The 14,354-nt window shown below is 38.1% G+C and overlaps 4 protein-coding genes across 4 annotated transcripts; 1 reads left to right on the top strand and 3 right to left on the bottom strand.

Annotated features, from left to right (window-relative positions):
- The first annotated feature begins 1,850 nt into the window (after positions 1 to 1,850).
- LOC149000984 (uncharacterized) lies at positions 1,851 to 2,939 on the top strand. The gene has a single exon (XM_089139245.1). It carries the CDS (start codon positions 1,851 to 1,853, stop codon positions 2,937 to 2,939), a length of 1,089 nt encoding a protein of 362 aa, XP_088995371.1.
- A 1,370-nt stretch (positions 2,940 to 4,309) lies between these two features.
- Positions 4,310 to 5,719, bottom strand: LOC149000983 (xyloglucan endotransglucosylase protein 6-like). The gene is made up of 4 exons (XM_089140085.1): positions 5,549 to 5,719; positions 5,349 to 5,449; positions 5,060 to 5,253; positions 4,310 to 4,920 (listed from the first exon to the last, which is right to left on the bottom strand). The coding sequence occupies exons 1-4, from the start codon at positions 5,709 to 5,711 to the stop codon at positions 4,518 to 4,520; spliced, it is 861 nt and encodes a 286-aa protein (XP_088996211.1). The 5' UTR covers positions 5,712 to 5,719; the 3' UTR covers positions 4,310 to 4,517.
- Positions 5,720 to 8,372: 2,653 nt separating this feature from the next.
- LOC149000982 (uncharacterized) lies at positions 8,373 to 8,966 on the bottom strand. Its single transcript, XM_089139244.1, has one exon. It carries the CDS (start codon positions 8,964 to 8,966, stop codon positions 8,373 to 8,375), a length of 594 nt encoding a protein of 197 aa, XP_088995370.1.
- Positions 8,967 to 10,728: 1,762 nt separating this feature from the next.
- On the bottom strand, positions 10,729 to 12,747 carry LOC149000981 (protein DMR6-LIKE OXYGENASE 2-like). The gene is made up of 4 exons (XM_089140084.1): positions 12,484 to 12,747; positions 12,147 to 12,394; positions 11,404 to 11,725; positions 10,729 to 11,097 (listed from the first exon to the last, which is right to left on the bottom strand). Exons 1-4 carry the CDS (start codon positions 12,700 to 12,702, stop codon positions 10,849 to 10,851), a joined length of 1,038 nt encoding a protein of 345 aa, XP_088996210.1. The 5' UTR covers positions 12,703 to 12,747; the 3' UTR covers positions 10,729 to 10,848.
- Between the last annotated feature and the right edge of the window lie 1,607 nt (positions 12,748 to 14,354).

Here is a 14,354-nt window from a genome sequence, read left to right as displayed (position 1 = left end):
AAAAGACAAATGTTGAACTTGAAAGTTGAGTTAATAAACTAATATTGGTCTAGTAAATTGGACAATGATACAAAAATTAAGTCAACAAGAAAATTATATAAGAAAATTATTAAAAAAAAAAAAACTACATATCAAAGTTTAATAGACGACTAGGAGACGTGTCAAACTGACAAATAAAAATTTTAAGACTCTTCTAAACATTCAACAATTCCAACAGAGACAAAGATTCTAATCTTATGTCTTTGCAGAGTATAGCTTAGTTGTTGGATGTGTCACCATAGACAGAAATCCTAAAGTGCCAAAACTCCTCTAGTATATGGAATGATCTTCTAATGATGAAATGCAACAATCTCCTCTAAGAATCGGGTTCAACTTCAATATTGTGCATTAAATGTACAATACTGTGTTGCCAACGGTCGTGATCGAAGTAGGTGCTGTTCATTTAATGGCAACATTCAAGTCTACCCCCTAAGAATGACATTTAACCTAATTGAGTGTCTATAACTATAGTAGTTGATCTGATTGGCAGAATATACTTAGGTTGTTATCTCACTGTAGAACCCCTCCCCCTTCTCAAGTAGCAAAAAACATTAGGGATGTAACAAACCTAGCTGCACAATTGGTTTCTTGTAGGTTTGAGTGTCGTCCAGGGGCTAATGATGTAGCACATTCCTTGGCAAAGGAAGCCCTCTTGATTGATTATGTTAGGGAGTGGCCTATATCCACTAACTGGTTGAGGGATTCATCTCCTTCTTCTGGTGTTTCTTCTAATGAATAATACAGCTTTTCTACCCAAAAAAATAGTGTCTATAACTATAACTTTATTAAAAGATTCAATCCTAATTATATGAACAAGTCGAATATCTTGCCCCCATTGGCCCAAGTGTGGTTAATTAGATGGTGCCAAGTCTCTACTATGCACTCTACATTGGTCTGTTGGCATGCTCCTTCCCCTATCTCCCTCTTTCAATTTTCAAGTCTTTACACGTGTAAGAGGGAAGAAGAAGATAATTGAATTGTTATGTTTTGCCTTGAATTCTTGTACCTAATTTGAAAGACATCGACATATTTTGGTGAGTGACTGAACGACCCGTTTTCCAGAGATCCATGGAAGGGGCCTTTGTGGATCTCCTACAATACAATTTGCCCTGACCCAATGGGTCAACCCATTTACTCGATTGGAGTCTATATATATGTGTCTTATGTTCGTCTATCATATTATTGAGAGATTTAAGATTTTCAATTAGGGTTTTGGGTGAGAGTTTTTGTAATGCCGTTCTTGGTGATTAGTTGTGAGAACATTTTGTTTTTCTTTTACATGGTGGAAAAACTCTTTTTCTTTACCTATGATGTGATATACTACATTGATGTGTAAATTTATGCGTTTTTATGTTTTTGTTTCTTTTTTAATTCGCTATTTTGTGGTGTTTGTTTTAACATGAACTAATAAAACAAAACTCCTCCTAAATGCCTAAAGATTGATGTAAGGTCCATGCTCTCCACATTAAACCATTTTTCTAATAATTAATAATCCATGTTGTGGTGAATTTCAGTACAAACCTCTTCATGAGGAGGGAATAAATAATCTTAGTTCAACTATTAGAAAAAGTGAGATGCTACTGAAAATTCTTCCCATTGAAAAAAAAAACAGAAAAGTTGATAAAATTTGTTCTACCATATGATCTACAACATTATATATATATATACTTCCATTTTCTCATCAACAGTATCCACATAGAGAAGACCTCTCAGCTTCCCCTCCTTAAACATTTGGAAGTGATTACAGAAATATAGAAAACATGTCTTCTTCTTCTTTTGAAGCTTCAATTTCCATTTTCTTCTTTCTTATAATGGCGATGAATCCCAGATCAGTCATTTCTACCCACATCATCAATTTTCAATTACCAAATCTCCTTCCCATCGGTTTTGCTTGGAACCCAACAACCCAGAATTTCATCATTGGCTCACTCAACCACCACTCCATCAACTCCATCTCCGTCGACGGCGCCGTCAGAGCATTATCCTCCGACCATTCTCTCCCTCATACGGTTTCCATTATGGGCTTCACCATTGATTCCCACACCAATCGTCTTCTGATCATTCTCCACGCCTTCGAGCCGCGACCCTCCTTCAATGCTCTCGTTGCCTATGACCTCAGCTCCGGCGATCGTGTCTTCCTCACGCGCCTCCCTAACTCCATGGTTTCCGGCCGCCGGCCGGTAGCTACTGATGTCGCCGTTGACCATTCCGGCAATGCTTACGTCACAAACCCCACCGGGAATTTCATCTGGAAAGTGGAAGTCACCGGAAAACCTTCTATCTTGTCCACGTCAGCAATCTCCCCATTTCGACAAGTGTACAATGGTCTTACTGGGATTGCTTACGTCAGCAATGGTTTTCTTCTGGTGGTTCAAAGAAACACTGGAAAACTGTTTAAAATCGACGCTAACGGTGGAGCTGCGAGCTTGGTCTCGTTGAAGGAGGATTTGACGGAGGCTGAACGGATTGCCGTTAGAGATGACGGCGTTGTGGTGGTGATGTCTAAACAGAAGGTGTGGTTCTTAAAGAGCAGCGATGGATGGAATGAAGCGGTGGTTTATGACGAAATTGTCCTTGATGCTGATAAACAACCCATTTCAGTTGCTATTAGGGAGAAGAAGAGGACTTATCTGTTATATAGAAAGGTAACGAAGGGTAGTTTGGGTAGCATGGAAAGAGGTGATTTTAGTATAGAAGAGATTATTGGGTTAGTTGAAGAGAAAAAAGAGGAGTTTGTAGGGAGAAAGAACACTACTTGGTCAACAATGGATGTTAATGCCTCTCTTTCGTTATCTCTTTCCTTTGATAACATGGGGCATATATGTCTTTTTGCCGGAGAGGAGGAGCGAGCAAGATTCGAATGTGCTTTTTCTCAGGAATTCCATGCTTTGTCCTTATGATTTCTATATGAGGCAACCTCTCAGGATTTGTTGACTTTCTTCAACGTATGTAAATTACATCGTTTTTTATATGGCCTCAAATAGGCTACTCGAGCTTAGTTTCAATAACTTCATGATTTTCTATAATGACTAGCTTTCTGAGTTCCCGGATGGGTTCCTCTTTATATTTGTATCATACGGTGGCATTACCTGCTTATCTTCTTATCAATGTAGATGATGTTGTTGTTATTTCTCTTCTAGAACCTCCACTAAAATAACTTTCTTCTTTCTATGAATATTTTTCAACAAAAAAATATATTATTGTTATTTGCAGTGATGATTATCGCTTGGAATCTCTTATTAGCTCGTAGATCCTCTCCACGTAATTGTTCGTCCACCCATCTCCCCCCCCCCAACATTTGTGAGTGTGGAGGGCATCTAGATCACGCTTATTACTACTCATGGAGTATGGACTATAGACTATACTTACCCCGAATAAGAAGGATCTATATCCTCTACACTTTGGCATGACATGTGTCCGGGTGTCCGGCCACTGAATACCCTGCTCGTAGTACCAAGCAATTAATAAGGGTATCATAGGAAGAGCATTTAGTAGTCGAATGCAAAGACGTAGGTCCTAGGATCTACGTGCAAATAAGCATTTAATGGATTTACTTGTATTGTGGAAGATGGATGGAACCAATGCCTTTAGGTGCCAGACTTACATAATGAAGGTTGCAGACCTGTTTCTACTTATGGGTTCAACTTCAGTGTTGCTTTTGCGTATGGCCGCGATTGAATGAGTGGTCGATGTCGAAATCTTGACCACTCAATTGGCATTTTTTTTTGTTACAGGTAGGTAAAAAAAGAAAGAATACATACAAAATTAGTGGTCGAGATTTCAACCTCGACCATTCGTTCCATCCTCACCGTACATAGCTTAGTGTTATGCAATTATTGCACAACACTAAGTTTTATCCTTCTTTTAAAAAAATTAAGGGTAATTTTCATCTGGACCCTTAAGGTTTGGTCTATGTCATTTTTAATCCAAAAAGGATGGATTGCCCGCCTCCCCTATACTGTAAAGTCATATAGGCAAATTAATCGTGTATTGATAACGCAATGTCAATCTCTTCTCCAAAATCATATCCCACCTCGCCAAGCACTCTCAATGGGTGTATGTTTTCCAACATGTTATTTGTCAAACCATTTCCTGCAAGGCCGTTTGCTCAATTTAATCAATGAAGAAGACGGGTGAAGGAGGAATCTCTTCATCCATTTAGCTAAAATTCTCTTAAATAAAAATAATAAAGGCAAATAGTATTTTTGCCTCTTCATGTATGGATCTTGATTTTTTTGGACTAAAAATGAAATGAACCAAACCACAGGTCCAGATGAAAATTACCCAAAAAAAACTTAAAAATTTTAGTCACGGGCTGCAAATTGCGATATAGTTGTTAGCACCTACATCAACACCGAGGCAATCCAAAGAGCATAGATTTAATTAAGCGAGACTTTTAGTTGATTAAGCATTCTTTCTTCCCTCGATCAAACACTTGATCTGCACATTGACGGGAAAAATCCAAAAGGAACCTCGATCTAATCCAAACATTCCTTTGGTGGTTCAGGGAACCGCACAGTATCCTGACAATAGTCATATACCAAGTGATTTTGACGAACCCATGTAAGCTGTTTTTGTTTGTGCTTACTCAACCCATTCATGGCTGATTTATCCCACCGGAACTGATTCACTTGATTACATTTTCCGACCATAGTTCCATTTTCCGGCAAGAACTCACATGCATCTACCTTGAAAGATTGGAAAGTTGAAATGAAAGGTGAATAGCTCCAATTTGTCTTCACCATCCCTCCTTGAGTTGCCCAGTCATCTGCATTCCACAATGAACCATAAATTCCCATAGCTTGGTTTTTGGGATACAACACACTTCTGCTTGCTTCCTTGTTGGTAAAGACTCGAAGAGGAACTCCATCCACAAGAAACCTGCAAAGATTGCAAAAATTTTTAGCTCAAAACTTCGTATTTGCAGTATCATGTTCTCTTCTCACTCAGACCTGGTACTACAAGTACCAAATGATCTTGGCTTCTTTTTTTTCAGTCGAAGCTGGAGAGAATTACTTACATGACATAGTAGTGATTCCATAGCAAAGTGTATGTATGAAAATCCAATGATGGATCAAACCATAGTGTATGCCTCTGCTCTCTGTTTCCGGTGCCATTCAGATACACATTTGTCTGAACCAGGTAAGGCTCGCTGGAAAGATTACCCAGAAACTCGAAGTCTAGCTCATCATGGTTAGGCCCATCTGACGACATCTGCATAAATTTCGCATTTACATTTAGAATCAAAACATTATTCACCAAAACGATAACTACAGTTCTTGAACAGAGAAGTTACAGAGCTAGCTTACATAAAAAGCTGTTACTGTTCCAGCAGAATCACCTTCTACCAACTTAATCTGAACACTCACTTTACCAAAGAGATACTTCTTTTTTGAGCCAAACCCAGATCCTAAATCAGAAAAGTCATCCAAAAATGAGTAAAAATCACAGACACAGAAATGTAGAGTCAGTAGAAATATACAGAAGAGGCAAGGGTGTTCATGTTTACCTGAAGCTGTATCTAGTGTAAGCTTAATTCGTTCTCCTTCATCCACAAAGTGATCAGGTGCCCAGTTACACTGGAAGAGTTCCGTGAAGTTATGGGCTATCACTATATCTAAGAAAACTGCAAAATATAGCAGAAATGCAGTGAGGTTTGATCCAGAAACCATTTTTTTTATGTTGCTTCAAAAACAAATATACAAGTAAGAGTGAGCGTGGCATTATTTATAGATGTCACGGGAAGCAATGGGGGTAGGACCGTAGGAACCGATAAAACCCGGTTCGAATCAAACCAAAAAATGCTTATTGGATTGTCTTTGGGTTTAGGGTAAAATCGAATTAGGGACAAGATCATTTGTTAAGAAACCAATAACTAGTTCGAAATTGATATGGAATCCAAGATAAACCAACTAAACCGAATACTGAACCGGTTCAACCGAGGAAGTGGGCTACCACAGGTTGACGTGGATTCCTCTGTTGCAAAAGGAATAGAATAAGCTTGTGCTGCCACCATCTACCATTTCACGGCCTGCTTTGGGCGGCGCCACCATTGCTAATGGAAGAATCTTGCAGCTGTTAGTGGAGGGAATTGGTGATCTGTTCTCCACTTCAGCTAAATTTCAGGTTTTTTTTAAAGATTAATCTATAGATTCCGGTCTAGCAAGTGGTTGAAGCGAACGGCCTGGTACTTCAACGGGTGGGCATGGCTTAAAGTGTGTTGCAGACTTGCAGGTTGGACAATATATATATTTTTTTACAACTAGTATGGCTTCGTTTTTAATTACATTGTTAAGCTTTAATACAATGTGTCGATTTGTATAATCATTAGTAGCATCATAAGGACTGAGGGCCCACATGCCTAAAGGATAGAAGAGTCTGGATCACCTTATGTGAGGGAGAATATAGACGGTTCCTGGAAACTAATATAATAATTCAAAAGTGGGACCACTAAAGGAGTTTTCAGTAGGTGTATCAATTACATTATAAGACCCATCGTATTAAGAGAGAAGAAGAACACAATAATAACAACTATGATAATATATGAAAGAGAAAACATCACTAAATAAAGAAATATCCAAGGAGAAGATATTTGGGATGATTAAAGAAGAAGGAAGAGGCATTCTTTTATAGCCTCTTCCTCTCCACATATTCCATTAATACCCGTATTGTGTGATGAAGAAGGATCAGAATAATCATATATGTTTCTCTCACAAGGGAAGTGATCCGGCGAATCTTGGGATGTGAAGGGGAGGAGGAGAAGATGTGGAGGATGTTATGTTTTGACACGAATTCTTGTACCCAATTTAGAAGATGGACTTGTATCGACATATTTGGGAGGGCGACTTGAATGATCCATTCACAGAGACCTATGGAGGGGGGTGTAGGGGCTCTGCCATCGGTATGGTACTTCCCAACTTGATGGATCGACCCGTTTATTGAGAGATTTTGGATTTTCAATTAGGGCTTGGGTAAGAGTTTTTGTAATGTCGTTCTTAGCAATTGGTTGTGAGATCTCCTTCTGTTATTCTTCTACATAGTGGAAAAAATGTTCTTTGTTCGTGGATGTAGCATACCACACCACATCGGTGTGTAAACAACGTTAAACCTTTGTGTGTTTTCGTTTTTATTTATTTTTCTACTTGTTATTCCGTGGTGTTCTAAGGTTCGTCCCCCCAACCAGCCTACAGGAGGATCGGAAGGATTGACCCAAGATCTCCTCATCTCAGCTCTGTTGTTGTCGGATGGTTTATTGCTGGGATAACTCTAACATTGATTCTCTCTAGTTCTTCTCAGATTTTCCATTGATGGTCACAAGTTTGCAAAGCTCTAGGCATAACACTGATTCGTCTTCCTGACCGTATTGAAAGACATTGTCTCTCTTTTTTCAGACTTTACTTCATTTTTTTTCTTCTCATGTTTCCTATTCTTGCTTATTTTTTTTTTTAGAGGGGAGGGAAAAAAGGGATTTTTTTTTGTGTTTGTGGGGGTGTGGGTTTTTTGGTTTGGGGTGGTTTTTTGTGTTTTGGGGTGGGTTTTTATTTGTTTTTTTTTTTTTTAAATAATTTTTTTGGGGTGTTGGGTGTGGTGGGGTTTTTACTTATTTGGGGGGAGCGGATTTTTTTGGGTGGGTGTGTGGGGGGGGGGGGCGTGTGGGTGGGGTGTGTGTGGGGTGGGGGGGGCCCCCCCCCCGTCTTGTTTTTTTTTTTTCTTTTCCCCCTGGGGGGGGTTTCCCCGGACTTGTTTCCGTGAATGAATCTTTTCGTGGGCAAAAAAAAAAAAAAAATGGTGATCTCACCTTCTAGGAAAGGGAGATTTAGGTCTGAGAATATATAAATCATGGATTCAACCCTTTTAAGCTTTCCACTAGTGTACCCCACATGTAAGTTACTTGTTGGTCTCAGTCTTTGATAAAAATGTCCTATTCTTGGCCCCAAAAACCAAGAATGTTTTTAATTTTCTTACTCAACAAAATATTTACATGCATATGTGGAAGCCAGAGGCCTTAGCAGATCTCTTTCCTTTATATATAATCTATAAAGGATTACATCTTAGCTACTTTCTCTGTTCAATATAAGTTGCAATTGAACTTATAAGATCCTTCTGCCATGTTTTTTCTTTTTTTTCATTACAGAAACTTACATGTTGCTTCTGCTTGATTCAAAATATATAAAATTGTAATACAGAGAACCCAGATACCTATTAGACCATTGTCATATACAGATTACAGAGACGCCATGAGGGAATCAAACAAGAAGTAACCTAAAAAAATACATAAAAATGTAAACCCCATACAAGATTTTCAATGGTAAGTTCCATACTGAGAACAAAATTCACAACCCTCCAAGCAATTTGTTGCCAATCTTATAAGAAACGTGAGCATCAATCGTTGCAAACTCAATCTCTTCTATGGAAAGGTTTTCACTATTCCAATCACTCAAAAACGCAGAAGGGGGTTTCTTGATAGCCTGAAGTGGGATAACATGAGCAGCCAAATCAACTAAACCATAACCCACAAGTCTTCGATCGTCAAGAACAGCAGCAGCCAATGTCGGTAGATCAACCGTGTTTCGACATCGAAGCCCATAGTCTCTCTCAAGCAAAACAGCGCTCTCTTTAATCCCAACACCCACAAAGGAAGCATCAGGTAAATGAAGGAAACTGAAGAGGAAATTAGGAATTGTAGTGAATTTCAGAAGCTTTATGATGAGACAGAAAGCCCCAGAAGCCAATGTCAATAATGAAACCTTGTTTATGGATTCCACCTGTTTGCATTCGATTTCTAGACCTACCACGTACTTTGAACCAGTTCCTTTGCCAACATATGACCAGAGTTCTTCAATGCCAGCCCTTAAAGCAATTTCTGTTTCTACCACTTTAGGCTTGACTTTGACGCCAAGTACCTTCACTTCATGGTGTCCCGTCATCTTCAAGAAACAAAACTGAAACTCACGACAAGGGCAGAGAACGAGGAGGAGAAGCTAGCAGGAGGAGGAATCTTATGAGAATTTAAAGTCGGGTTTCGTTGATTTCTGGCCTGAACTTCGAGCACCCAATAAGGAGGACAAAATTTGAAGAAGAACGCATATTTTTGGTTGGAGAAAGGAGGAGAAATGGAAAGGTTCACGGTGGTTGTTGGCAGCCAAAATTTGCGCCTAAATTTATGGACGACCATGACCATGGGATGTCTGGCGCACTTCATTGAGGAATAACATCGAACGCTTAAAAGGCATCAGTGTCTTGGAATTTCATGAAGACGAAATCTGTGTAGACCTTATAGACGTGTGGGGCTGTAGTAACTGGCGATGGATCACCTCTCCATTATAGGAGCATATACTATTTTTAGTATGGGCTTTCGAAACACAATTGGTGTGGGGCTGTAGTAATTGGCGATGGATCACCTCTCCATTATAGGAGCACCTATTGTTACACAATTTGAGTATGGCGCTTTTGAGTAATGGACATACTGGTTTCGGTTCAAGGAATTATATAAGCCTCACTCCTATTGTGTAGTGGAGCACCTCATCCATCGAGAGGGATCACCTATTTGTCAGGGGCTCAACAGTTCACAGGGGCAATTTGTGACTTCGGCTTAATGGTTTGAGTCAAGGTGGACTAACAATTGGTTTGGGTTCAGGAGATTATAAGACAATTATCAGCCTTTATCAAACCATTTTGCCCATTTGCAATAGATTTTGAATAGGAAATAGAGAGCATTTGAAGCAAAATGTATTTTTATGAAGAGGGTAAATTCAACTCGAAATATATTAGGGGGTTGGTCACATGATCTAGAGATTTCAGTTTGGGGCAATTTTGACTTCGGCTTAATGGTTTCGGTTCAAGGTGGCTAACAATTTGGATTTGGGTTGAGGTGATTTTAAGACAATTATCAACCTATTATCAAACCATTTTGCCCATTTGCAATAGATTTTGGGAATAGGAATTCATCCACAACCAGAGCATTTGATTAGCAAAATGTACCCAAGATTTGAAGTTTATAGATTTGAAATCTCAGATATGAAATCTAAACTCTGAGATACATTAGAGAAGTGAAGCCAAAAAATTGAACCTATGAATGTTTTGGATGCTATTGAATAGAAATTGTATCTCTAAAACTATACCTAGGTAGAAAACTAAGATCTCTCTAAAAAATAAAGGTTAATGAGCATAATGGAAGTAGTCCACTAAAACCTCCACAAAACTAAGCACATGGGCTGGCCCAAACCAGGCCAACGGTTTGGGCTTTGCTCTCTCAGTCCAAACATAGCCCATTAAGATTCGGTTTAGTTGATTCATGTTATAGCGGAACAATTCGGCTCATTTTTAGCAGTTCAGATTGCAAATTGACATCCCTAGACTCATAGTAACTCATAAGGAGCATCCTTTTGAGAAAGACACAACTGAAACCATGCCGTTTATATCAGACTATATCTTATCAAATAAATATACATTGGTATGACATACTTGTACCGTTTGAAAGATGGTAAGATAAAGTTGTGGACAAAATGATGCAAATGAACCATGCAAAAATTAATTTCACCCAACGTCTTTGAATTGATGAAATCACATGCCCAATACCCCGTGCTACCATGGGGGTGTCTTTGAATGCCACACCAATGGAGGTAGTTTGGAAAATGACCTTGTCCACATAGGGCTTACAAAACCAGAACGAAACAAATATACAAAGAGGGGGTGGAGGAACATAAGATACATTGGAAACATTTTCCCGTAACCAATTATCTACATAAGTTAAAAAAGACAAACCCAATGCCAAAGACTTCTGCACAAGCATCCTGGATTATCGAAGACCTAAATAGTAGTTGTAAACATATCCAAGCATGACCCGGTGGTTAGTCCCCGATTCCAAAACTTGGTGTAGTACTCGCCATAAGTATAGCTTCTATAGAGAGCAGGGTGTTCTTTGTCAACTAGTTCTTCTGCTGGTTTGATTAGAGCATCAAGTGATGAGCTATAGAAAGTTGGAATAGAGATTCTATCACTATTGCAGTTCACCACAGCCCTATGGAGTACACTTTTGTACCTTCCATTACTGAGCACCTAAACATGAAAAATAGATAACTTTAAAGTTATGTCATGGTCAAATAAGACTTTGTAGGCTGGTGCGTCTAACACGGTAAACCTTGTGGTACTAATATTGAATACATGTCACGTGGATTTCATTAAATCTTAGCAGCACAAACGAGCATTTGCGGTCATTCTTTTGTGCGGCCGAGATTTAATCGAGCCTACAAGACATCCATTCAATGATGAGCTCCACAAGCATCACCACGTCAGACGCGCCAACCTAGCAAAATCCGGTCAAAGGAAATATTGAAAGTTAGAATATTTTTGTGTTTGTCTCACTTGAATTTGATCACCAATGTTGACGATAAAGGTGTTCGGAGCCGGGTTGATCGGAACCCACTTGCCGTTTCTTAGTACTTGCAAACCAGGGATATCGTCTTGCAGGAGAATTGTGATCACATTCGGGTCGGTATGGACGGGTAACCCATAAGTAAGCTCCGGTTGGGGACATGGTGGATAGTAATTGATGGCCATGTGTTGTGAATGTTTATGTAAAGCCTTGTCCAAGTAATCACTTTGTAACCCCAAGCTCTCTGAAATTGCCTCTAGCAATCTTAATGCAAGGCTTCTCACATTTGAGCTATATTGAGCCACATCTTCCCTGTTGAATGAAAAATCCAACTAATTAAACCAATTTATAAAATAAAAATATATTTATATTACACTTTTTAACCTATTTTATGTTGGACTAGTCCAATCTAGTGTTCTGTACATACCAAAGTAGGATCTCATTAGACACATAACAAAATGGAAAAACAGAGCTCAAGGGATGACTTGTTACGAATAAAGGGTAAATCTGATGTTGAAGGCGTATGTACAAGTAGAGTCTTTTTTTTTTTTGGGGTGGGGTTTTCTTATGCAGTCTTAACCCCCAACAAAAATTTTTAAGTGATTGTTTCGATGCCTTGACCTTAGGCTATAAATGTGGTCCACTAACCATTGTGCCAAGGCTAATTCCTTACGAACTTGACTAAAAATATTACAAAATAAAATAAAATATTATGACAAAAATGGAATATTACCTAAAAGAGGGAGGATTAGATGGCCACTCATGCACATGATCCTCAAGAGGGTAACAATGAAGCCTCAAGAAGTCTCTCCAATTTGCAATTTTTTCTGTCTTCACATTGAAACTTGTTGAGAGTCTTACAGACTTGGAAGTATCAGTGGAGTAGATTTTCAACCTCTCTTCTTCAGGCAATTGGAAGAACTCTTTTGATACTCTCAACATGTTTTCAATCATCTTCTCTGGTATCCCATGGTTCTTCACCTACAATTACCATTATCTTTTACTTAGAGACTATAAAAGAGAGAGGCTGCTCATATAGAGAAAAACATGAAAATTCACATATATCATACCTGAAAGAAACCTTCATATTGACATGCTTGGCCAATCTCTTTAACAATGTTAGAGCGATTAGGACCATTGATACCTTCAAGATCAATCATAGGAATCGATTGTTCCGATGATTGAATATCGAGGAGATTCGGACGATCAGAAATCGGTCGAACATAGTTCATAGGGATTTGACTGATCCCACATGATAGATCAGTTAGTAATACCTTTGTGGAAGCCATATTGGATATCTATTTGACAAAACTCAGTTTTGAATCTCAAGTACTGTGGTTGAGAGACAAAAGGAATGAAAATAGAAGCACTCTCTCTAGCTAGCTTTATAATCTCTTCATATTGGTGATGACAAATGTGTAAACATTCATATATTTAGCATCTTTGCTCATGTGACATGCCTTGTGATCTTTAGAATGACATAAAAATGGATGAGTGAGGTTTACAAGGAGGTTGGTAAGTAGGTAGGTAGATGTGTTTTTGAGTATATGACATATTCTCATGCTGATTTCCAAAGTGAAGCATGAGGTGTTACTGTTGATTGCTGCTTTAATTGGTTTACATTCCAAGAAATGGGTTTGAAATTTTTTACTGGTTTGGATTGTTGGATCATCCAGGGCAGAGTCAGGATTTTTATGTGTTGGTATTTCATAATGGAAAGAGGGTTAGAAAGATCTCGTTAGAAAAACTGCAAAAAATCAAAAGGGCGGCACCAGCTTTGGGAAAACTCCGTCAGTGCGGATCATTACTTGTAGAGATGTAGACGGATTGGATTTGGCTTGAATATGCAATAGTAATATCATTATAATTAGATGGATTACTTGAATAAGTTTAAAAACACTTAATTTTAAATTTGAAAAAGACAGTTGATGCTAAGTCATCAATTAATCCATTATTCCGAATATAGGGGGCCGGTTGGTATATGAATAAGAGACGTAAATATAATTGAAATTTTTTTCAAGGGATGTAAATGTTACAATATATGAACCTAGGGGATCGATGAATATGTAATTTGCTCTTAAAGTTTTTTTTTTGGGGGAAATGGGTGGTTTTATTTTATATGAAGGGGTATCTATTTTATTTATACGTTGTTCCCATCTCTAAGTATAGATCCTCTAATTGGTAACTATTATATATATATGCCTTGCCTTTGACCCCAAGGAGAATGTTCCCATTTCTAAATACGGATCTTCTAACCGGTCACTATCGTATATATACGCTTCACCCTTGACAGTTGACCCCATGGAGAATGTTCCCAACATGAATCTTGTAACTTGTACTTGATTGTCCTCTTCATCTCATATTGGAGCTTTGAATCCAAACATTAAGTTCACTAATAATAGTGATTTACCAAACCATTAAATTTTTTAAAAATATTTAATTTCTAGTATTTTATGTCAGTTACTCAATTTATTGAAAGGTTCCTATATTATAAACTATAAAATATATTGACATAAAAATAATTGACATTCCTTGATTGCTTGAGTTCTCATTATAGTTGAAGAGAAATCCTTTCATTCTTTTCTTTTTCCTTGGAGACCACTATTTGATCTCTTTAGCCCCAAAATCACTATTATCCATTATCACATCTAGGACCTTTAAAAATGCCCAAATTTCTCAAAATCCAATTTCACCTTCTGTAAGGTCTTTTAAACTCCTTCATGTGCCTTTGTAAAGAAGAAGATTAAGAATTTAGGGTTTTAAATTTTAGAGTTTAGGGATAAGGTATTAGGCAGTTGGTAACCTAGCTAAAGTCCCAAAGTATACTAGAGATGACGCTAGTTGAGTTGGCGTTCCTCAACCTTTTAGTCGAGTTGATTCTCTCCTAAATTTTTTGAATAAATAAAATATTATGTGTGAACAAGAACTTTATTTACAAAGT

Source organism: Hakea prostrata, chromosome 11 (assembly GCF_041222555.1).
Source record: "Hakea prostrata isolate BN-2017 chromosome 11, UWA_Hpros_2, whole genome shotgun sequence".
Lineage (NCBI taxonomy): Eukaryota > Viridiplantae > Streptophyta > Magnoliopsida > Proteales > Proteaceae > Hakea > Hakea prostrata.
The sequence above is the reverse complement of the archived record's forward strand: the minus strand, read 5'-3'. Positions and strand labels throughout refer to the sequence as shown.